Raw genomic sequence first — 24,717 nt, forward strand, 5'->3', positions numbered from 1 at the left:
TGAGCCACCCACATGCCCCTTTATTTACTTAAAATAAAACAGAATCATTGGCTCTTTTTTTTGTTTGTTTTCTTTTTTTCCTCTGGTGAAATGGTTTTGCTTATATCTTACTGGTACTGGACAAACCATGCTTTTGAGAAAACAGTAGTAGGGGAAAAAGTCAAAAATGGAAAGATAAAGATGAGAGTGTAAACAGTATACAAAACACATTTTTCAGAGTCTGTGTTTATTTCTGTGACCTCCACCTCCATGCTAGTCCTAGATTACTGTCTTATTTGTTTTATGCCCTTTGGCTACTCTGCTAATCCAGACCTTTCATTTTGGGATCCCAAAAGGGCTTCTCCAAAAATGCCTGTTTAAAAATTTCCCTCTATACCCTTTCAGCTGTCCAGTGATCCTTTCCCATTTGTTTCATGGTGTGTTTGGGGAGGAAAATAGTTTGAAGAAACTAATTTATTAAAGTATGGATGAGTCACATGCTACTTTAAAAATCTTTACATTTATGTTATTTCCTTTTTGTTTATATTTTATTTTATTAAAAATATTTTTTAATGTTTATTTATTTTTGAGACAGAGCATGAACGGGGGAGGGGCAGAGAGAGAGGGCGACACAGAATCCGAAGCAGCTCCAAGCTCTGAGCTTTCAGCACAGAGCCCGATGCGGGGCTCGAACTCACAGACTGTGAGATCATGACCTGAGGTGAAGTCGGAAGCTCAACTGACTGAGCCACCCGGGCGCCCCAATATTATTTCCTTTTTAAAAGTTAGATTCGTTGTTACCCAAATGAATTTCTTGTTGGAAGAATTGCTGGTAACATGACCAAGGGAGAGCAAACAAAAGACTTTAATGAAGGGTTTCTAAGAATACAAAAATTTCCAGTGACTTAAAAACCTACCAAGGTTATTTATTAATTTAGTGATTTCTAAACTCCCTGTTTTTCAACATAAGGGTTCTGCTGAGTTCCGTTTTGTTCTATGTGCTCTGTCAGGTAAGTATGCCATAAAAATCAGTTCATCCTTAGTTTTCAAGTTACTTAGGCTAAATTTTCAGTTCATATGTGGATAATGATTACTGTGCATATGCATCTGTGTCTGTATAGATATGTGCATAAGTGTATCAGTTGAGTGAAAGATTCTTATGTTTATTATCTTTTTATATTTAAAATTAAGCTGAAATAGGGCATTCAAGTATCTGGAGAGCTAGATGACTCTACATATCTTTTAACCTTGAAAGTCTGAGTCTGTTATTTAATCCTATTGAAATTCAAGGGATTGAGCTTTGAAGGATAAATATAGAGTGTGTAATAGTTCCGTCAGAGATAAGGAAGCTGATTAATTGAGGCCTAGTTTTGACAAGCCTATTCTGTAGGAGGGAGTACAGAAAAATGAACAAGAGATTGAGATTAGAAATTAGGCTGGATAAATTATTACAAGGGGAAATATCAGTAGGAATAAATAAATTAGACTGTTGAAGTCTGTTTTTTCTTTTTTTTTTTTTTAAATGTTTATATATTTTTGAGAGAGAGCCAGCGAGTGAGCAAGCACAAGTAGGGGAGGGGCAGAGAGAGAGAGGGACAGAGGATCCAAAGCTGGCCCTTGTTGACAGCAGAGAGCCTGATGCAAGGCTCCAACTCAGGAACTGCCAGATCATGACCTGAGCGAAAATCAAGAGTCGATGCTTAACCGACTGAGCCACCTAGGCGCCCCTACACTGGTGAAGTCTCTTAAAGCTCTTTATCAAAGGCTTGAAATGAGCATAATAAATACTGGAGGATATTGGAGAATTTTGAGGATGAATAGTAAAAGTTTATTCAATTTCTTTAAATTGGTTGCAGGAGGGGATGCCAGTGAGGAGAGAACCACAAATATGGGAAGGTATAGACTTTAGGATTTTATGAAGAGTCTTAAAGTACTGGAAGGACTGTCCTATGGAATAATGAAGAAATAATGGTAAACTTCTTCCCCCCACTACAAAGATAAATTATTTCAAGGTCATTTTGGAAAATTCCCAGTACAGAAAATCACAAAGAGGAAAGAAAAGATTGTCCCAGATTTTTCCACTGTGATAGCCACTGATTTCCAGCATAAAATCAAGACTAAAAATGAAGTTATGGGAAGACACACTTGGCTAAGCTTGAGGAAGAATATAAATGATCGGAAATGCTTGAGGACATAGTTAGCCTCCACCACCTCAAATGCTTGTGCAAAAGATTGGACAATTACCTATTGATGTTTTCAGAGGAGCTCTAAGCATCTGTAGTAAATGGGCTAGATGACCTGTGAAGCTCCTTGTCATCAATCTGTGGATTTACCTGATTCTTTTTTTTTTTTTTTAATGTTTTATTTATACTTGAGAGAGAGAGACAGAGCATGAGCGGGGGAGGGGCAGAGTGAGAGAAGGACACAAAATCCAAAGCAGGCTTTAGGCTCTGAGCTGTCAGCACAGAGCCTGACATGGGGCTTAAACTCACAAGCTGTGAAATCATGACCTGAGCTGAAGTCGGACACTTTACTGAATGAGCCACTCAGGCCCCCCATTTTTTAAAAAATATTCATTTATTTTTAAGGGAGAGAGACAGAATGTGAGTGGTGGAGGGGCATAGAGAGAGGAAGACACAGAATCCAAAGCAGGCTCCAGGCTCTAAGCTATCAGCACAGAGCCTGATGCAGGTCTCAAACTCACGAACCACGAGACCATGACCTGAGCCAAAGTCGCATGCTTAACTGACTGAGCCACACAGGTGCCCCTGGATTTACCTGATTCATATCTGTGGGTGTTACATAAACTGAAAATAAGGTAAAGAATGAGTAAGAGTTGAGGATTTTATTTGACCTAGCAAGTCCATTTCTGGGTATACACATAAAAGAATTGAGGCAGAGACTTGAATACATATTTTTGTAGCAATACTCATAATAGCAATAGTCACAATAGGCAAAAGATAGAAACAGCCCAGATGTCCATTAATGAATGAATGGATGAACAAAATGTGGCATATACATTCAGTGGACTGGTATTCAGCCTTAAAAAAGAAGGAAATTCTGGAGCACCTGGGTGACTCAGGTAAGCATCCCACTCTTGATTTCGGCTCTGGTTATGATCCAATAGTTCGTGGGATCAAGCCTGAGTCAGGCTCTGTGCTGACAGCAGGGAGCCTGCTTGGGATTCTCTCACTATCTCTCTCTCTGCCCCTCTTCCACTCTGCTGCGCATGCTCTCTTGCTCTCTCTCAAAATAAACAAGTAAATAAATAAATATTAAAATAAAAAAAGGACATTCTGACATATGCTACAACATGGATGAAATTTGAAGACACTGTACAAAGTGAAATAAACCAGACATAGGAGGAGAAATTCTGTGTGATTCCACTTACTGTTTATAGAGGCAAAAAATAGAAGGGTGGTTGCCAGGGGTTGGATGTAGGGGAGAAATGGAGAGGTGTTTAATGGGCATAGGGTTTGAGTTTTGCAAGATAAGAGTTCTAGAGGTTGGTTGTGTAAGTGGTATGAATTTATTTAAGTGTAAGTGAAGTGCACACACACAGAAATGGTTGAGTTGGTAAATTTTATATATAGCTGTTTCTGATTGTGTTCAGTTCTTTTTTTTTTAATGTAAATTTACTTATTTTGGGAGAGAGTATGCATGCATGCCAGCGGGGGAGGGGCAGAGAGAATCCCAAGCAGGCACAAAGCCTGTCAGCACAGAGCCTGACACAGGGCTCCATCTCCGTTGAGACCATGACCTGGGCCAAAATCAAGAGTCAGACGCTTACCTGACTGAGTCACCCAGGTGCCTCTGATTGTGTTCAGTTCTTGTGCTGATAGCAAAATTGCAAATATGGTACATTATTTTACATTACTAAACATTTAAAATTTGCAGCAGCTTGCCTCGTCTCTCTGGTGGGAGGGAAATATCAGTTAATCATAAATTAAATGATCCTATAGTGTGTGTGCACGCACTAGGAAATGAAGACCTCATATTATCTGGCTCTGCTCAGTGCCAGCTCTGTTTGTTTGTTTGTTTATTTATTACATTAAAATGTAAGAATGTGTACTTATGGAAACTTCTGCTTCCTTTTTTATGTCACCAGCACTTACTACCTTGTGGTTACAGAATAGCTGCTTTGTAAATGTTGAATGAATGAGATTCATTCAGATTAAAACAACTTTACTGAAGGCACCTAGGTGGCTCAGTTGGTTAAGCATCCAACTCTTGTCATGAGTTCAAGCCCTGCACTGGGCACGTGCTAGGTGGGAAGCCTACTTAAAAGCAAAAACAAAACAACTTTATTGAGGTATGGTGTATGTAACATAAACTTCATCCATTTTAAGTGTACAGCTCAATGATTTTTAGTAAATTTACTGGGTTTGGCAACCATCAGCATAATGCAGTTTTAGAACATTTCCATCTCCCCGGCAAGATCCCTCATACACGTATACAGTTAATAGAAGTTCTCATTGCCAGGCATTAATCTACTTTTTGTCTGTAGATCATGTCTAGATATTTCATATAAATGGAATCGTATGTGGTTTTTGAGATTAATCATATTGTAGCTTTTATAAGTACTTGATACTTTTGTATTGGTTCATATTGTTTTCATAGCTTTTCTCATACACAGTGCATGTTTTTAGCTTTTTATTTTATTTATTTGACACATTAATTTCAGACTTTAAGAAAATTTGCAAAAGTGGTAGGAAGAATTTTAACTTTTACTAAAATTTCCCAAATGCTAACGTTTTATACTTTATCATTCTATCTATCTAATTTGTATTTCTGAAATGTCAGATTAAATTGTAGACTTAACGCTCTATTCACATTTAAACACTTCAGGGTGTGTTTTCTAAAGGAAAGTACATTCCTTTACATAACCACAATGTAACTCTCAAAATCAGGACACTAACTTTGATATAATATTACAAGCTAACAAACGCAGTGTATTCAGATTTGGTAATTCTTCCACTGATACCCTAATTCAGGATATCACACATTTGCATCTTTTTCATGTATCTTTATAGTCTCCTTTAACTGTGGAGCTGTTCTTTAATTTTTGTCCATCACGACGTTGGCATTTTTTAAAGAACTCAGGCCAGCTGTTTTGTAGTCTGTCCCTCAATTTGGTTATGTCTAATGTTTTCTCACAATTAGATTTGTGTTGTGCTTGAGTAGGCTGGAGCAGAGGGTGTGGGAAAATGATCATGGTCAGATTGTATTAATAATTCTGGACTTGGGAGACACCTGGGTGTCTCAGTCTGTTGCGCATCTGACTTTGGCTCAGGTCATGATCTCGCAGTTTGTGAGTTCAGGTCCCACATTGGGCCTGCTGCGGTCAGCCTGTCAGTGCAGTGCCTGTTTGGGATCCTCTGTCCCCCTCTTTCTGCCCCTCTCCCACTTGCATTCTTTCAAAAAAGATACATTAACAAAAATAATTCTGGACTTGACTCTAGGACATTGTGATATCGTGGATGAATTTTAAAGCTAGGCGAGGTGGCATGATCATATTTGTTTTTAAAACTTTTACCCTGGCTTCAGAGTGGAGAATTGATGGGGGTGACGGTAAATTTACTGTCTCTTGAGATAGGGAACACTGGAATACTATGAGAGTGGAGTGGAGGAGCAAGCCGTTAGGGTCATTACCACAGTTAGTGAATCTCTTCTCTGACATACACTTTATATATATTACCTATAATCTGTGCAGTCAAATTACAAAGTAGGTGGTATTACCCCCATTTTATAGAGGAGACAATGAAGATTAAGGGCATTTAAAGTGACTTGCCTGTGGCCACTCTCAGATCTGGATTCAGATGAGTGTGAATATATGTCTGGCTCTTTTTTGCCACATGGTGATGCCTCCTTTCATTAGTTTCTATATGTAATGTTTCACCTGAGCAGTGTAATTACAAACCTCAGGTCTTTCAGCCCTACTCAATACTGCTGAGTTACAACTCTTCCTGCAAAGAGAACTAAATAAGGCCATTGGCAGTATAACTGAAGTTACTTCTATTTTGGGGACTTGTGTATGAAACATCTTACTGTATTCCTTTACATGAGGTAGATCCAGCACAAAATTATAGCATGTGTTCCTTTCCCTCCTCCCCAACTCTACTTTCTTGAGCATGGGTAAGAAAAATTAGAAGTTGCATTGTCTCATGAATTATGTAATCTCTTGAGGCGTTCTTGCTTCAGGTGTCAGGACTTACCTCATACTGTACTTAAACTTGACTTTACGTTGGTATTGATCTTCTGAGTACCAGGGTTTTATCGCCCATTCACATGGAACCTATTTCTTTGAATTATCAGTTCTTTTATTTAATTATATAATTCTGGAGTTATTTTCCTTGAAGATCTATTATACTACCATCATGGGAAGTATAGCCTTTTACACTTCTCTGCCATTGCTTCATTATTCATAAAAATAAACTGCCAGGATTTTCTGACTTTTTGTATTTTCCTGAAACCAAATCTAAGTTTTTTGTTTTTTTTTTAATTTTTTTTCAACGTTTTTTATTTATTTTTGGGACAGAGAGAGACAGAGCATGAACGGGGGAGGGGCCGAGAGAGAGGGAGACACAGAATCGGAAACAGGCTCCAGGCTCTGAGCCCAGAGCCCAACGCGGGGCTCGAACTCCCGGACCGCGAGATCATGACCTGGCTGAAGTCGGACGCTTAACCGACTGCACCACGCAGGCGCCCCATAAGTTTTTGTTTTAATTAGTATAGTATTCTGTATATCTTGTGGGTTATTCAGAACTTCCCTATTTCCTTTAAAGGAAAATTATACCCAGATTTGCAAGGAAAATATTATGATGGTGTTTTTAAGACTTTTACCACATCTTTTCACCAGATGTGTATCATTTACTTTCATTTCTTGGGTTTTCCTTTAAAATTTTTTTTTTCTCAACGTTTATTTATTTTTGGGACAGAGAGAGACAGAGCATGAACGGGGGAGGGGCAGAGAGAGAGGGAGACACAGAATCGGAAAAATAGGCTCCAAGCTCTGAGCCATCAGCCCAGAGCCCGACGCGGGGCTCGAACTCACGGACCGCGAGATCGTGACCTGGCTGAAGTCGGACGCTTAACCGACTGCGCCACCCAGGCGCCCCTCTTGGGTTTTCCTTTAAGGAGTTTTTTTGGTTTGGGTTGTTTTGTTTCTGTTTTTGTGTTTTGGATTCTAGGTACTAGATCCTAGATCACATTATTTGTTTCTTTCTCTGACTTAAAGTACTTTATTTTTTTTTTTTTAAGATTTTATTTTTTTAAAGTGATCTCTACACCCAACATGGGACTCAAACTCACAGTCCAGAGGTCAAGAACGCAAGTTCTACTGACTGAGCCAACCAGACGCCCTATTAATGTAGTTGTTACTGATTGATGTCTTGTTGGTTACTGTACTAATACATGGCCAACCATTTGCTTATTAATGAACTTTAAGCCATTTTCAGTGCTTTGAAACTTTTAACAATGCTGGATATAATCCTCCTATATATGGCCGTAAGTCCTTGTGGCCTTATTTTTATGGGATGGATACAAGTGGGATTATTGTATCAGTGGGCCCTAATTTTTTTTTTTTTTTCATTTCAATGGAAATTTCCATGTTACTTCCCTAAGATAGAACTGAGAAGGGATGGGAAAGGTGGTAATTTTTAGCTCTGCCAACAATCTTTTAAGAGTACTCATTTGCCCATAACCTTATCAGCAATGGATTTTATCAATTCATTTGATTTTTTGTTTTTTATTTTAAAGTAATTATAGACTCCCAGGAAACTGGGAAAGTAATCCCATGTATACCTCACCCAGCTTCCTCCAGTGGTAACATAGTGCAACATCAAAACCAGGAAATTGATGTTAGCACAATACTGTTAACTAAGATGTGGATTCATTTGATTTCCAGTCTAATCAGCGGTATCTTGATTTAATTTTTTCCCCTTTGATCACTAAGAAGTTTGGGCTTCCTTTTAAGTGTTCTATAGGCCATTTACATACATGTTTTATGATCACTTATTCATATCCTTTATCCACTTAAAAAAAATTTTTTTAAGTTATTTATTTATTTTGAGAGAGAAAGAGAGAGCACAAGCTGGGTAGGGGCAGAGAGAAAGAGAGAATCCCAAGCAGGCTCCGCACCATCAGTGCAGAGCCCAATGTGGGGCTCGAACCTACAAACTGTACCTGAGCTGAGATCAAGAGTTGGATGCTTAACCAATGGCACCACCCAGGCTCCCTCTTTATCCACTTTTTTAAATTAGTTGTTTGTGTTTTCCTAAAAGCAGCTCTTGTAGGACTCTTCATTATTTTGTCTGCCATTTGTTTCACAGTTACTCCTTTCAGCTTCATACACTGTCTACAGTTTGGTTGATCTTATTTTTTTTCCTACATAGAGATGTTTATTTTTATTTAATTATTGTTTCTCTTTTGTGGTTTTTAGGTTTTTCTCTCTTATTTAGAAAGGTTTATCTATCTTGCAGTGATACACTATTTTCCTTTTAATAATCTCCTATTTTTTTACAGTTTGGCCTTTAATCCATTTGGAATGTTGTGCATATACTGTGAAAATTATTTTCCCCAGATGAATAACATGCTATGCCAGCACTACTTAACATAAACTATTTTATTTACAATTCTTTTGGTTGCTTTTGACTTAAAATCTCAGCAGTTCCAAAGGTAGGATCGGCTTAAGGCAAGGCTTGATAGAACTGCAAAAGTAACATTGCTAAAATTATTGCTGTTTTCCTTTTTTTTCTTTCGTCAATTCAGTGCCTTTTTGGGTGTTGTATTTTTCCCTATAATCCTTATCCAACCCTTCCTTTGTCTGTCCTATGTGTTGTTTACCCCAAATCCAGATACTTTCCTCATGGTCACATGATTGAAAGGTTTAGGCATTACTTCATCTTACTGCTAAGGGGAAGAGAAGGAGTTTCTTTTCTTAAATGCCCAAGTAAATAGCTCCTAGGATTGTTGCCCCTGATTAAGTCATGTGTCTGTTCCTGAATCTGTTACTGTGGGGGTGGGGAATGGGGGTGCTTTTTCAACTGACTGGCTTTTTTCAACCAGGAATCATGGTTTAACAGTTTGAATTTACACCTGTGATGCACAGGGGGTTGAATCTGTCTCAACCACATGTGTGAGAGTGGGAGAGGAATAATGTTCCATGGGAAATTTTAGGTATTGTCTTCAGAAAAGGGAATAGATAGATGCTAGGTAGTCAAACCACAGGTGACCATGTCATGAGCCTGTCTCCTTCCTACTACACAGATCATACAGATAGGTACAGAATTGTACAGTTAACAAAAATCTCACTTTTTACATTTATTAGCTGTTTCTGTATTTTGTTTTAACAACAGTCTAGAGTGTTAATTTGCCTATTTATTTTGTCTTGGAAACATATTACTTCAATAATCATAGCATACAGTACATTTTAATATCTTTTAAGTCTCCCATCATTTTTTGCCCAGAGATTTTTTTTAAGTTTATTTATTTTTTTGAGAGAGAGAGTGAGAGAGAGCACGAGCACAAGTAGGGGAGGGTTAGAAAGAGAGGGAGAGAGAGAATTCCAAGCAGATTCTAGGCTGTCAATACACAGCTCGACTTGGGGCCTAAGATCATGAGATCATGACCTGAGCCAAAATCATGGTCGCTTAACTGACTGAGCCACCCGCCCAGGTGCCCCACCCAGAAATTTCTTATATATTTATGTGATATAAACTTAGGAGTTCTGACTAGAATTGAAGTGTGTGTGTGTGTGTGTGTGTGTGTGTGTGTGTGTGTGTGTGTGTGTTTTAAGTAGGCTCCAACGTGGAACTTTGTACTCACAACTCTGAGATAAGAGTTGTATATTTAACCAACTGAGTCACCCAGTTGCCCTGCAGTATGTGTGTTTTTAAGATGGAAGTTCCAAATTATGTAAACATAACCATGAAAATCAACCTGGAGAGTCTCAACACTTTCTTCAGGAAAAAAAAATTTTTTTTTTTTTTTAATTTTGTTGGTTGCCCTCCATCTTCTTAACAGTTTTTGACCCTCAACACTTTCATAACTACCAGAAGACAGTGGACCCATGGTCCTTCTCTCCCCCATAGACAACTCTTTAGGTATATCCAAGATACCTAGCAGCCTCTTCTATTAGGCTTATTTGGGTTTTTGAGTGGTACCAACAGAGAATTAAGAGAACAGCTGGAAATGTACAAATAAGCTCAGGTATTAGGAGGAAAAAAACCTTTTTAAATTAAGGATGTCACACATCTATTATATTGCTATTTGTTAGATAAGTACAAAAAGATAGGAAAATGAAATGTGGTAACAGAAAGGAAAGTATTATATTTATATTTTTTTACAGATAATCTATTATATACCCAAAGCTCTAGAGGTTTGGTGAATGTATATTGAAATTAGTAAACATTTAACCAAGGTGCTACAAAGAAGATAAATGTTCTAAAGCCTACTTTACCTGTTTAAGTGATCTTATAATAGATCTAAGTACAAGAGACTATTGCATTTTATATATATATATATATATATATATATATATATATATATGGCATCACTGTGTCGTACACTTGAAACTAATATGAGTAATATATGTCAATTATATCAATAAAAATGTAAAAAATAAATATGAGACCATACAAATGTGTTCTTTCACACCTCAGATTCAGTCTGTTGCATCAGTGTGCATGGAGATAGATATATATGTTTTTTATTAATATTGTTTGTGTTCTGCCCCCCCCCCCCCCCCCATTTTACTTCTGGACATGTAAAGCTTGTGAAAACTTCTGCTAAATGAAGGAGAATCTTTTTTTTTTCCTTTCTTAATTTTTATTTATTTTTTTTAATGTTTTATTCTTGAGAGAGAGAGACAGACAGACAGACAGTGTGAGCAGGGAGGGGGCAGAGAGAGAAGGAGACACAGAATCCGAAGCAGGCTCCAGGCTTCGAATTGTCAGCACAGAGCCTGATGCAGGGCTCGAACTCACGAACCGTGAGATCATGATCTGAGCCAAAGTTGGACCTTAACCAGCTGAGCCACCCAGGTGCTCCCTTTTTTCTTTCTTTCTTTCTTTCTTTCTTTCTTTCTTTCTTTCTTTCTTTCTTTCTTTCTTTTTTAATTTTAGCTTTATGGAGGTATAAATTGACAAAATTGTAAGTGAATTACAATATTTGTAAAATATATTTGTAATAACTCCTGTGAGGTACATGTTCTCTTGCATGTTAGCTACTGCATCAGGATGAAGAAAATTAAAGAATTAATTTTTCTTTAGGTACACGGGGATAAATTTTACATCCATTTCTCCATGGCATCCTTTCTGTAGGTTGATATTATAGTTTATAAAATGTGTTTATAGTTTATAAAATGTGTTTATGTGAAATGATGTTGATCAGTTAGTTTTATCTTAAGTCAGTGTCATGTAGGATACTCAGAGACAGAAACTAATCATTGTGTTCCTCTTGTTCTTTTTTTTATTTTTCCTTTGCAGTGGGACTTCCCCTCTTGCATGCCTGAATGCAATGTTGCACACAAACTCCCGAGGTGAAGAGGGCATCTTCTATAAGGTTCCAGGTAGAATGGGCGTATATACTTTGAAGGTAAATATTTTTGTTAGGACGTCACTTAAAAACTAAAATCGGGAAGAGGTAATATGTTCAACTCTGTGTCCTGCACAGTTTTTTTACTAATCTGTAACCATCTGTAGGTAGACCAGAAAAGTAATTTTATTTTTTATTCTTTATTATAATGCTATCTTGAAAGGATGAACTGAAAATGACTTCCAGTGACTTTTTTTTTTTTTTTAATTTTGTTTTCAATGTTTATTTATTTTTGGGACAGAGAGAGACAGAGCATGAACGGGGGAGGGGCAGAGAGAGAGGGAGACACAGAATCGGAAACAGGCTCCAGGCTCTGAGCCATCAGCCCAGAGCCCGACATGGGGCTCGAACTCACGGACCGCGAGATCGTGACCTGGCTGAAGTCGGACACTTAACCGACTGCGCCAGCCAGGCGCCCCTTCCAGTGACTTTTTAAGGGACCTCCCAACATTTGAATAATGAGTGTTATCTTGGAGCTACCGCCTTGATGCTTTATATTACTTTGTGATTTTATTCTTGTAGCCTGGATGCTTTATATTACTTTGTGACTTTATTCTCCATTAAATTCAGAGCTGCAGTTCTCCTTTTGTAATGGAGAAAAAGCCAAAGTTCTTGCTTAGTGTTGGCCAGGTAGGATAAGAACCGGAATATGGACCCAGATCTGACTGGATTCCTGACTGAGTCTTTGTTCTTTTTTATCCTAATAGTCTTGCTGATTTCTGATTCTGGCACTGAGGTCCCTTCAGTGACAAACAGGAAAACCAATTTAAAGGAGTTTGATTAAAACAGAGAGTTTACTATTTAACTATAAATTCTGAGGAAACTCAGCCTGGATCCAGGAGCTCAAATGATGTCATCGGGGATTGGTCTCTGTCCTTCTTTTGGCTTCATTCTCAGGCAGGCTCTCTCCTATTGTACATGACTTCACTGTCCACCCCAAATCTGCAGGCTGTAAGTCTGGAGAGAAAAGAGCCTTGAGTCTGAAGTGGGAGCCCTCCAGTTGGTTTTGATTTGGTTTAATTGGTTTGGTTTGGCCCATGTGTCTATACTTGAATAATGAATGCACTGAGGCTTCTGATTGGCTGTACACAAGTTCATGATCACTCTCTCTGTTTTTTTTTAAATGTTTACTTATTTTTGAGAAAGTATGAGCAAAGGAGGAGCAGAGAGAGAGGGGGACAGAGGATTTGAAGTAGACTCCGGGCTGATGCCCCAGACTACTTTTGATGTGAGGTTGAGGGTAAGCCCTCTGCCAGACGAATTCAGGAAAGGGGTTGTATGCCAGAGGAAATTATCAGCAGGAGGAGAATTAATGCTTGGCATGCACTGACTGTTATCCATGTGTACGTGGGACTCTGTCCCCTCTTTTCAGCTTTGCGCTGTAGTCATCACTATGTTCAGTGGTTTTGTGTAGCCCACTAACATTAGAAAGTTCTAATTTACCTATAAAACCTCCTTTTTATACACTTTGTTAAACTTCTGTGATTAGGGACTCTACTCCCACAGGGAGCTTTTTGTGTTTCTTTTAAGTGTTAGTTGTTCTAGACCTTCCATATTGTTAATAACATTAATTAAATGCCTACTCTATGCTGAGCACTGTGGAGGTCATAAAGAAGAAACTGGATGCTGATCTCTCGACTCTCACATAGTTATTAAGCAATTGCATACTGACAAAATGTACTGTGATATAAAGTACTATACTATAAGTCCTCATGATCATGTAGAGAAATAAAGATTAATTTTGAATAAAAGGATCTAGGAAGCTTTTCTTTTTTTTTAACTTGTAAGATTTGAGATAAACTTTTACAAATAAGTAATGGGAGGGGGCCTTCCAAGGATAAGGAAATAGCTTAAGTAAAGGCACAGATAGAAAGATTCAGAATGGATTTGAAAATAGAGTAAATTAGACTGGTTACCATAATCTGTGTGTGGGCTAGTGTGGTAACGGGTTGGGATGGGGTTAACATGAGGTAAAGATCCAACTTTGGAGGCTTTTGAAGACCTGACTTAGCAGTTTGAGAGAGAAAAAAAGAGAGATAGCTGAGGAGATGGCAGAGGTTTTTCAGGAAAATAGCATGATCAAATCTGTTAGGAAGATAATTCAAGTAGGATAGATTTAAGGGTAAAGCAGGGATTGTTTGCAAGAGATAATTGGCCTGAACCATGAGAGTGGTAAAAGAGATAGAGGCGAGGGACATTACAGAAATAAAATGTATACTATATGGAGTTGGTAATGATGAGGTGAAATGATTCTGAGATTTGGGGCGTGCACAGTTGACCAGCTGATCCTGAAAGGGTCACAAGTTTAAGTTTAAGAAGCATTATGTTTGTACTTAAAATACTTGTTGAACCTACAGGTCAGGAGGTCTGGCTGGCAACTAACTGTAAAAGTCCTGCATTTTGAAGGAAAGAATACAAAAATATAGGGTGTGTATTTTAAGAAAGTATATAACATAAGAAATGACTTAGAAATGGCACTAGGATATAAACATAAGTGGGAAGTATCAGTTCCTTACTAGATCAGAGGTTATTATCTTGGCTGTAATGTTTTGAGTGCCAGTTGTAGGTAGGAGGGTTACATGTCAGAATTATTTTTTATCTGATTATAAAAATTAATTATGTGGGAAAATAAAAAAAATACATTGAGAGGAAAAAAGAACCATCCATAGTTTCATACCTTAGAAATAACATTAATATGTATATTTATGTGTGTATATTTTTATATACTATATACATATATAGTAGTTAATATTTATTAAGCTCTTATTATATGCCAGGCACTATTGTAAGCATTTTACATTTAACTCATTTAATTTCTGAATAATCTTTTAAGGTAGGTACTATTATCCCCATGGTATAGACAGGTAAACTGAAGCATATGAGGTTAAGACTTTGGCCAAAGCTGCATAATTAGAAGATAAAGCCAGAATTCAAACCCAGAAAGTTTTTATTTCCAAGTTCTTGATCTTGCAGCATATACTGTTATATTTCTCATATACTGTGCTGACACAGGTTATCCTTTCTGATTAGCAATCTCACTATCCAACGTAGAAACCAAAGATTCTCAGGAGTTGTTTTTTTTTAAATTTTTTTTTTAATGTTTATTTATTTTTGACAGAGACAGAGACAGAATGTGAGTGGGTTAGGGGCAGAGAGAGAGGGAGACACAGAAACAGAAGCAGGCTCCAGGCTCTGAGCTGTCAGCACAGAACCCGACGCGGGGCTTGAACTCACGAGCTGTGAGATCATGACCCGAGCCGAAGTCAGACGCTCAACCGACTGAGCCACCCAGGCGCCCAAGTGTTTAAAAAAAATTATTCCTTTTGCGGTGCCTGGCTGGCTCAGTTGGTAGGGCATTCTGGTAGAGCACGTGATTCTTGATCTTGGGGTTGTAAGTTTGAGCCCCATGTTTTAAGATTACTTAAAAATACAAAAAAAAATTTTAATTTCTTTTATATTTGACTCTTGCTACTTATTAACCAATATGTAGGAATCAGATTCAAATAATACAGTATCTGTTCCTAACCAGACTCAACTGAATTCATAATACATAATGGTACATACATGCAAATAATGTGTGTGTGTGTATATATATATATATATATATATATATGTATGTATATATATATATATGGATGATGAATATATCTACCTTTTACAAAATTTTTATTATATACTTGTTTTATTCTGAACATTTCCTCATTTACTTGGACTTAATATATTTCCAGTTTTTGTCTAATTTGAGCCTCTGTATTGTGCTTGCATATGATTGTCATGTATAATTTTTATCTTTGGATGTAGATGGAAACATTAGCTAAATTGACCCAAAGAAGAGAGATGACAGGAATTCAGAAAATATTGCTGGTTCTGCTACTGAATCCTATAATACTAAAAATTAATCAGCACAGTTAAGTTGCAAACAATGCATATCAGAAATTTAATTCCTATTTGCTGAAATGGTAATGATTAATCCTAATTGGATGCCTACATTTTCAGAAAGATGTGCCGGATGGGGTGAAAGAGCTATCAGAAGGTTCAGAAGAAAGCAGTGATGGTCAGTCAGATTCCCAGAGTTCTGAGAACAGCAGCAGCAGCAGTGATGGTGGCAGCAACAAGGAGGGAAAAAAGAGCAGGTGGAAAAGGAAAGGTAAATCCACCTGATCTCAATAAAGTACTGAATGCTATAGGACAAATGCCCTTGTTAGCTCCTCTTTTTTCAGACCCTAGGACAGTCTGTCTCTTTCCCTTTCCCTGTAGATCGGTACCGTCCAGTTGAATTTCTTGAAGTGATGGAAATGCCCTGTGTCTATGGAGGTCCAACCCAACATAGCCAGTAGCTACATGTGTCTATTGAGCCCTTCAAATATGGCAGTTTGGGAACTGAATTTTTATTCTTTTTTAACTTAAATAGCCACATGTGGCTAGTGGCTATCGGTTGGACAACATAGCTCTAGGTTTATTTATTTATTTTTTATTTTTATTGTTTTCAGTATATGAAATTTATTGTCAAATTGGTTTCCATATATAGCTCTAGGTTTTATCTGGATTTATTTTCAGTTCTTGGTCAGCCATAGCCTTTTTTTTTTTTTTTTTAAAGACTGTTCTAATTTTTTTTCTTGTCTTTTTAATCTTCTCTTCTAAAATTTGAGCATTTTTTGCTCTAAGAGCTATATGCTTACTAGGAAAAGAATGCTTTTCATTTCTGCTAGCAAAGCCTAAATTTAGTCTGATGGTCTTTGCTCTTTCCTGCTTGGTGTCTGCTTCATAGCTTATCCAAAAAACTTTTTTTAGGGAATAGTGTCTTTGTTGCTACAACTTACCTGAGATGGATTTTCCACTTAAGGATGCATTTTATTTATCTATTCTTGCCGATTATCTGTAGCTTCTTGTCAGAGTCTTCTTAAAGAGGGCAAATTGTTTTCACCTCAGTATTCATAAATTCAGCTGTACATGCAGGGCAGATTTTAAGCCAAATCATGGTGGTTTCTTTACAAGGACTGATATAGGGATATTCCAGAACAAAATAGACATCCGGGAGTGTCCCTAGCTTGGATATCCTCTTAGGTTTGTGTTATAGGTCAGCTCTCTTTGGATCTAGAAACGAGAGTTATATATGTAGGAATCCTGGATTCATTAATTTTAGGTGCCTTTGGAACTATTGATGTGGAACTGTATGAGAAAAGCAGTCTGATTCATTACCATCACTGCATTCATGCATGTGCTACTCCTGGAGAGAACTGAGATGATTGGTGGCATCATTTGTGTCCTCTGGTAAAGCTACCACACATGCAATTTGGGCACATTTTGTAATCAGGATTTTAGCTTTAAGATCACAACCACTTAAGAGAGCAACCTAGACCTCAGATACTAGGAACAAATGGTATAAAGTCAAATAAAGCTAGTACCTGTGGTAATTATTCTTGTGTGTGTGTGTGTGTGTGTGTGTGTGTGTGTGTGTATACACACACCCTGTCAGTAGTGAAAGGAGGTGTGGTCCATGGCTTTACATTCCTTAGATTCCACTAAGGATCTTTTTTTGGGAGGGTGTAGCCAAAAGTGGTAAGGGGTCTATATCTCCTGCTTGTCCCCAGTTTAAACTTTTAAGTTTGGAAATTGTTGTTCTAAGATTAGGAACCAAGCCAAGTCATTAAGCAAGAGAAGCAGTTAGCAAGATTCATAATTTCTAGATATGGCTGGAAACAGAAATCAGTAACAACGTTGGTCAGACTAGTGAATTTGGGAAGAAAATCATGGTCTTGGAGGTCTCTCCTTTTCAATAGCCACATATACAGCAGTAGCTGTTGTGAGTAGGGGCTGTTACATGTTTGGTAAAGCCTATCTCTAAGAAATTAAGAGGAGGGGCGCCTGGGTGGCTCAGTCGGTTGAGCGAACGACTTCGGCTCAGGTCACGATTTCGCGGTCTGAGTTCGAGCCCCGCGTCGGGCCCTGTGCTGACAGCTCAGAGCCTGGAGCCTGTTTCAGATTCTGTGTCTCCCTCTCTCTGACCCTCCCCCGTTCATGCTCTGTCTCTCTCTGTCTCAAAAATAAATAAACGTTAAAGAAATAGCGATAGAATCCCGTTGTTAATAGGTTAATAGATCTAAAATAGCATAACCTTGTGCTATACTTGGCATAGTAATAGAAGATATTTAACAGGGAAGTAGTAGCAAATTCAGAATTGTGATCTAAATAAATTGTTATTGAACTGCCTTTGTATTCATTGCTTTTCTAGAAATGATCACATTATTGAGTATTTATCCTCAGTTTACGTTAAGATGAGATGTTCTGTAAAGCTCTTTTCTCATTATAGGAAGTTCAGTAAACTAAGAGTAGAATGGGCTAAATGGTGTTTGGAAGATAAAGATAAGAGGGGCGCATGATGTCATGTAGAATTCATGTTTACTCTTTGCTGAGCTACCAGTAACGAAGAATGATTTCATTTCTCATAGAAAGTGCTTCTCTCATTCATGGGTCGTACATATGGCATATGGCTTAGATAGGTAAATTTTTAGGTGTATATTATATAATCCGGGAATGTTTTTGTAGTCCAGTGCAAATGAAAGTGGAAAACTTGTAGTTAGCAGTGCTAGTAGCAACATGCAGCAGAGCAGTTTTAAATCAGTTACAGTTATTAATAAAGGGAAAGCAAAGTAATTGTGCCTATTCTGTTTTCTTATTTAGGGCTGTTACTCTCAATCTGACATCATTTTATTTCAAATGCATTGTAAGACAGGAAGAACATTGAGATAGTATCAAAACCCACTTCCTTTTATGTACAAAAATAAAGAGCTCTGACAGCAGAACTGGTACTTCTAGTTGAAAATCGATAGAACCTTTCTTGATAATAGGTATACCTTTCAGCCAAATAGGCACAGAGAACAGAACTTTGAAATTCAGTCCAATATTAAAACTAGTTTATTGATTTCCATGTAAAGTGGAAGAACTTAGAAGTTCATAGCTTTGGTTCCTAATTGTCAGACAGGAAACCATGTTCAGAGAAGAGCTTTATGGGATTCCATGCCAAGGTAAGGCGGAGTAAATCTAGAAAAAAATGATTAGAGTCAACTTTTTTGTTGCTTTTTTTTTTTTTTTATAGGATCATAGCTAAGTGAAGTCTCTGTCTTTTCCCCCAAATAAAATACAAATATTGCAGCATGAAGCAAATATAGAAGTATTATTTTTATCTTCTGATAGAAAAAAGTTTTGTTAAATTTTGGCCTGCTTTTAAAATGTCTTAAAAGAAAAATTAATTATGTAAGATATACCTTTTGACTTACAAGGAATTACAAATTCTTCCCAGGGGCATGATCTAATGTTAATTTTATCACTTATGCAGAGGTATTTTAAATCAGAAATTTGACAAATACTATGTTTGGAGTTATTTAAAATACCAAAGACCTGCCTGCCCTATAACATCATTTATACATGTAAGTTTACTAAATGAGGATGATTATTTATAGAAATGTCTCCTTTAAAAATTAGTACACTGTGGAGAAAAACTCCTTTGGGCAAAGTTAACTTATGTGGAGAGAGAGAGCTTTGAGAGAGATGTTTTCTTTCTTCTCTGGTGTGGTTGGTGGCTGAGTCAGAGGTTTTAGCTGTCATATATTAAGGATGGCTCCACTGTTAGGACTTGGATAGGTAGCGTACCCAGATATCCTCTCCATCTTTGATTAGGGGATTGTTCGAATATTAATTGTAGCCACACCCTGCCAAGTTTGAAGGAGACTGCACTTGGAGTAGGAAGAGGGTACATAAAAAACTAAAAGTCTGTTAACTTCTAGAAATGAAACTACTCAAAAGAAAACTATTGTGAAAAAAGAACTCTCCCTTAAGAGAAGGATTACTGTTGATGAAAATTAAAACAGTTTGGATACTTCAGTTGTTATCAGTATTTCAGCTGTTAATCCTTCAATTGTAGGAAGCTAAGCTTCACTTGTAATGTTACTGCTTCATTATTTCTGATAGTATTTCTTAAAAAAAAAATTTTTTTTTGGCATGTATTTATTTTTGACAGACAGAGACAGAGCATAAGTGGGGGAGGGGCAGAGAGAGAAGGAAACACAGAATCCAAAGCAGGCTCCAGGCTCTGAGCTGTCAGCACGGAGCCTGACACGGGGCTCGAACCCATGAACCATGAGATCATGACCTGAACTGAAGTCGGATGATTAATGACTGAGCCACCCAGGCGCCTCTCTGATAGTATTTCTGATGCTTCAGAGGGGCCCATCAAATATCTTCAGGAAAAAAGAAAGTAGTCAGGGTCTATTTGCTAAGGCCTCTAATTCAGAGGCATCTAGCATGGATAGTCTGTATCCTTTTGATCTTGTTCAGTATAATCATCCATTGAAATGGAAAATTCTCAGTGGTGTGATATATCTGCAAAGTAGTACTTTCTGAACACGTACTCAGTGAGTAGTACCAGTTATCCAACAATCTGAAACTACTTGAGTAAACTATGTAAAACTGGCTTTAATGAGCCTCAAGTTCTGAAATTTATTTTAAATAGTTTTCTGAAAACAATCTTAAGCTTAAAAACTCATTTCTCTACTAGTTTGCTGGGTTTTAAAAATCAAATAGTAAGTAACTGCTGATCTTTTTATCAGAATTTGTTAATATTGTATCTATGTGTTTATATGAAAGCAAACATTTTTGTTTCTAATCAGATACTGAATATGTTCTCTAAATACGAGTGCTTTTAAGCTGTTGAGCAGTCCACATTGGAGTACCAATAGGTCAGGATATACTTGGGAAGTATTCTTTAGGCCATTAGTTGATTTATAAAACGAAAGAATTATCTCTATTTAAAATGCTTGCCACACTCATTCATTCTCCAGTACATATGTATTATTTGCCAGGTATTTGGGAAACCAATTTGAATAAGGTGTGGGCCCTATCCGTAGCTAGAAGGATAGAAAAAGAAGCAATTAGCAAATTAGTTTAATAAGTAACAAGTGTTTATATGTGTCATGTTATGGCAGCATTAGAGAAGGGAATAGCTAACTTTACCTGGGTTACTACGGCTTATGTAAGCTATAGGATAATTTTTTTAATGTCTATTTTGAGACAGAGAGAGAGAGAGAGAGAGAGCATGAGCAGGAGAGAGTCAGAGAGAGAAAGAGGAAGAGAGAGAATCTTAAGCAGGCTCTGCAGCTGTAAGTGCAGAGCCCAACCAGGGGCTCAGAGTCACAAACCATGAGATCATGACTTAAGCTGAAACCAAGAGTCGGATGCTTAACCTGCTGAGCCACCCAGGCACCCCGAGAATAATATACTTACTTCCATTGGGGGTATAACCTCTGAGGAATACAGGATATATTATGAAAAAAAAACATATATAAAGGCAAGAAAGTAGCAGCATGTGTACAGTGTTTTCAGGAAGCCATATGATGAAGTAAAGTTTGGGGTGGAAAAGGGGATTTGTGGAAAGAAAGTACGGGAAAGAAGTAGGGATCAGACTTAATATTTAGTGCTAGTCTCCATTATTTATAGGGTATTGGTGTGCATAAAGTAATGTGTTTTTTTTTTTAATTTTTTTAACGTTTTTATTTATTTTTGAGACAGGCAGAGACAGAGCGTGAACAGGGAGGGTCAGAGAGAGGGAGACACAGAATCTGAAACAGGCTCCAGGCTCTGAGCTGTCAGCACAGAGCTCAACGGGGGGCTCGAACTCACGGACCGCGAGATCATGACCTGAGCTGAAGTCGGCCGCCTAACCGACTGAGCCACACAGGTGCCCCTAAAGTAATGTTTTTTAATGTTACTTTTGAGAGAGAGTACAAGCAGGGAGGGGCAGAGAGAGGGGGACAGAGGATCAGAAGAGGGTTCTGTGCTGACAAGAGAGAGCCTGATGCAGTGTTCCAACCTGCGAAACAAGATCATGACCTGAGCTGAAGCCCGACGCTTAACTGATTGAGCAACCAGCGCGCCCCATAAAGTAATTTACTAGGAGGATTAAGAAATGTGGTATTCTGGATCAGAGAATAACAACCCTGCTGACTCTTTCAAATGTTTGTAGCCACATACCAAGAGGAACGAAATTTTTGTTTATAGTCCATTTGCTGTTGGTCTCATCCTTTTGTCCATTTAAGATCTGAGTTAATATACTAGCTTTTTAAAAAATTTTTTTATTTCTGTTTTTAATAAAGTTTGTTTTTGAACGAGAGAAAGAGAGTGCGTGCACATGCATGAACATGCATGTGAGCAAGAGAGAGGGGCAGAGAGCGAGAGGGGAGAGAGAATCCCAAGCTCCTTGCTGACAGTGCCAGAGCCCAGTTGTGGGTCAATCCCACGAACCGTGAGACTTGATCTGAAGACAAGAAAGAGTTGGACACTTAACCAACTGAGCCACCCAGGTGCCACTTAGTTTTTCTGTTTTATTATTTTTTTCTTTCAAGTTTTTATTTAAATCGCAGTTAGTTAAATATACTAGCTTTGATATCTTTTTTCTACTTACTAGTGTTTATTGTGATGTCTCTTCCTATTGGATGGGGTCCTCCAAATGTGGGGCAATAGGCATTGAAAGAATTCACCTGAGGCATAACCTAGGCGATAGGAGTTTATTGAACACACTGCAAGGGAGCAGCAGGCAGGACCCTAGAGGAGAGGCTGTCTGACTTGAGGCAGTGGTTGGGGGCTGTTTTTAAAGGGGGGAAGGTGAGGAGGTATGGGGATGTATGGAATTTTCCCTTTTTTGGTAACTGTGCCTGGTTGTAAGTACCCCTTGGTCAGTTACTGCCTGTGGATATTTGGAGATGGGTTGCCTGATGTCCGTATTCAGCCAAGGGGTTGACTTGCTCTGCATTCATTGCTCAAGTCCGTTTCCTAAAAGCGGCCTTTACATTTACGTTAGTTCAATTCATTTCTGTTCACTGGTATATAGGTTAAAAGAATTTATTTCCATTTTACTGTCGAAAATCATTTGTTTTGAGTAGATTTCCTTAATTCACGATGAGATTAATTGGTGACATTAGTTGGTTTTATTTGAAGTTAAAAGTATAACTGGTAGTACAGAAGTGTGAGGGATTATTTTTCTCTAAGTGCCACTTTGTAGGATTAGGATTATAAACATGTCTCAGGCCTTGTGGGACCTTTGGGCCAACACGCTGGTGTCCCAGCACTTAATCAGTAGGGATCTATGAAACCCGGAAAACGTTGGAATGGAGAGAAGGCAAAAAACATAACAGAGGTTTGCTTTCCCACTGCTTGGTGTTGGTTTGAGAACTAAAGAAATATGTGTCTTTCACATGAATTTGTGCACTGAAAAATCGTATGTGCAAGCACACATACTATCTACCAAGAAATAAATGTAATTCGTTTTTTTAAAAAGATTATAAGCAGGGGCTTGATGAAGTTAAAATGCAGCCTTAATGTTTATTTTTCAAACAGTGTCTTATTCTTTTTTTTTTTTTAATTTTTTTTTTCAACGTTTATTTATTTTTGGGACAGAGAGAGACAGAGCATGAACGGGGGAGGGGCAGAGAGAGAGGGAGACACAGAATCGGAAACAGGCTCCAGGCTCTGAGCCATCAGCCCAGAGCCCGACGCGGGGCTCGAACTCCCAGACCGCGAGATAGTGACCTGGCTGAAGTCAGACGCTTAACCGACTGCGCCACCCAGGCGCCCCAGTGTCTTATTCTTAATATGTTCATCTTGTAGGATATAGCCCTAGGAAATCTTGGTTCCTTATTTTGTGACTGTGGGCGCTATTCCCAAGCCCTTCCTGTACACTCCCTACCCTGCATCCTCCCCTCCTCAGCTAGCTGGTTTATTCTCAAACTTTTCATCACAAAGGACCATTCTCTCCCCCCTCCTCTATCCTTTGTGCACCGATACCTACGTAAAATACATAAAAAATGGCCCAGCAGTGTCAGATTTCTATGAAAGTGTCTAAATGCGTATTCTCACTGTTGTTATTTCTCTTGTAGCAGACCTGTATTTGAACGGCAATGGTTTAGCTGGACCACATTTAAACAGCAGTGGTTTAAATGATTTGTCAACCTTAGAAACTGTTGGAGATGCTGTATTTCTTTAACAAGCCCTTGTTTTGAAATGAGAGTGGAAAATAACTGCACCTTCATAAGTAAATAATTAACTATAATGATCCTTCACTAGCACTGCAGAGACATTATGCCATCTCTAGCCACTGCGCAAAAACTCCTGCCCCTTGTGTCAATATAGATTAGTTTTACCTGTTTTAAAATTTTTGATTATATATATCCAAAAAAGTGCAGATATTGTAAGTGTACAGCTTGTTGAATTTTCACAAATGGGACAGCACCATGAACCAGTATCCAGATCAAAGAACAAAATAGCGTCAGCACCCCAGTGGCCCTCTCTGTGCTCTTGTAAGATTTCATCCAAATTCTTGTGTATCTTATTCATATTCCTTAAAAAATTTTTTTTTATTTTAAAATATTTTCATTGGGGCGCCTGGGTGGCGCAGTCGGTTAAGCGTCCGACTTCAGCCAGGTCACGATCTCGCGGTCCGGGAGTTCGAGCCCCGCGTCGGGCTCTGGGCTGATGGCTCGGAGCCTGGAGCCTGTTTCCGATTCTGTGTCTCCCTCTCTCTCTGCCCCTCCCCCTTTCATGTTCTGTCTCTCTCTGTCCCAAAAATAAATAAACGTTGAAAAAAAAATTAAAAAATAAAATAAAATAAAATACTTTCATTAAAATTTTTTTCTCTTTCATGTTTATTTATTTTGGGGGGGGAGTAGGGACAGAGAGAGGGAGAGAGAGAATCCCAAGCAGGCTCCTTGCTGTCAGCACAGAGCCCAACATGGAGCTCGATCTCATGAACTGTGAGATGATCTGAGCTGATATCGAGTCAGACACTTAACCGACTTAGCCACTCAGGTGCCCCTATTCATCAGATTCTTAAAACTGAAGAGTATTCTATTTTATAAATATTTCCCAGTACCTCAATTTATTTATCGATTCTACCATTGATGAACATCAGGTTATTTCTAGTTTTTGCCTATTTTATTAACTTTATTGTGAATGCTTTTGTGTATGTCTCCCCCCCCCCCCCCCCCCCCCGCCATTTCTTTTGGTATATACTTGGGAGCAGAGTTAAGTGTAGTGTGTATTACCAGAGAGTTTTCCAAAGTGCTTGTACCAATTTATAGCCATACCAGTAATGTA

General features: G+C 38.1%; 1 protein-coding gene across 2 annotated transcripts in view; it reads left to right on the plus strand.

Moving 5' to 3' along the window:
• Nucleotides 1-24,717, plus strand: part of ASXL2 (ASXL transcriptional regulator 2) — a 135,225-nt gene that overhangs the window by 64,782 nt on the left and 45,726 nt on the right. Inside the window, exons 4-5 of one of the 2 annotated variants that reach the window (XM_043604368.1) lie at nt 11,466-11,574; nt 15,571-15,721. In XM_043604368.1, the coding sequence (XP_043460303.1) occupies nt 11,466-11,574; nt 15,571-15,721 (260 nt within the window). Of the gene's footprint in view, nt 1-11,465; nt 11,575-15,570; nt 15,722-24,717 lie in introns of those variants that run through there. The other variant, XM_043604369.1, reaches the window with a different exon arrangement.

This window comes from Prionailurus bengalensis, chromosome A3, assembly GCF_016509475.1.
Source record: "Prionailurus bengalensis isolate Pbe53 chromosome A3, Fcat_Pben_1.1_paternal_pri, whole genome shotgun sequence".
NCBI lineage: Eukaryota > Metazoa > Chordata > Mammalia > Carnivora > Felidae > Prionailurus > Prionailurus bengalensis.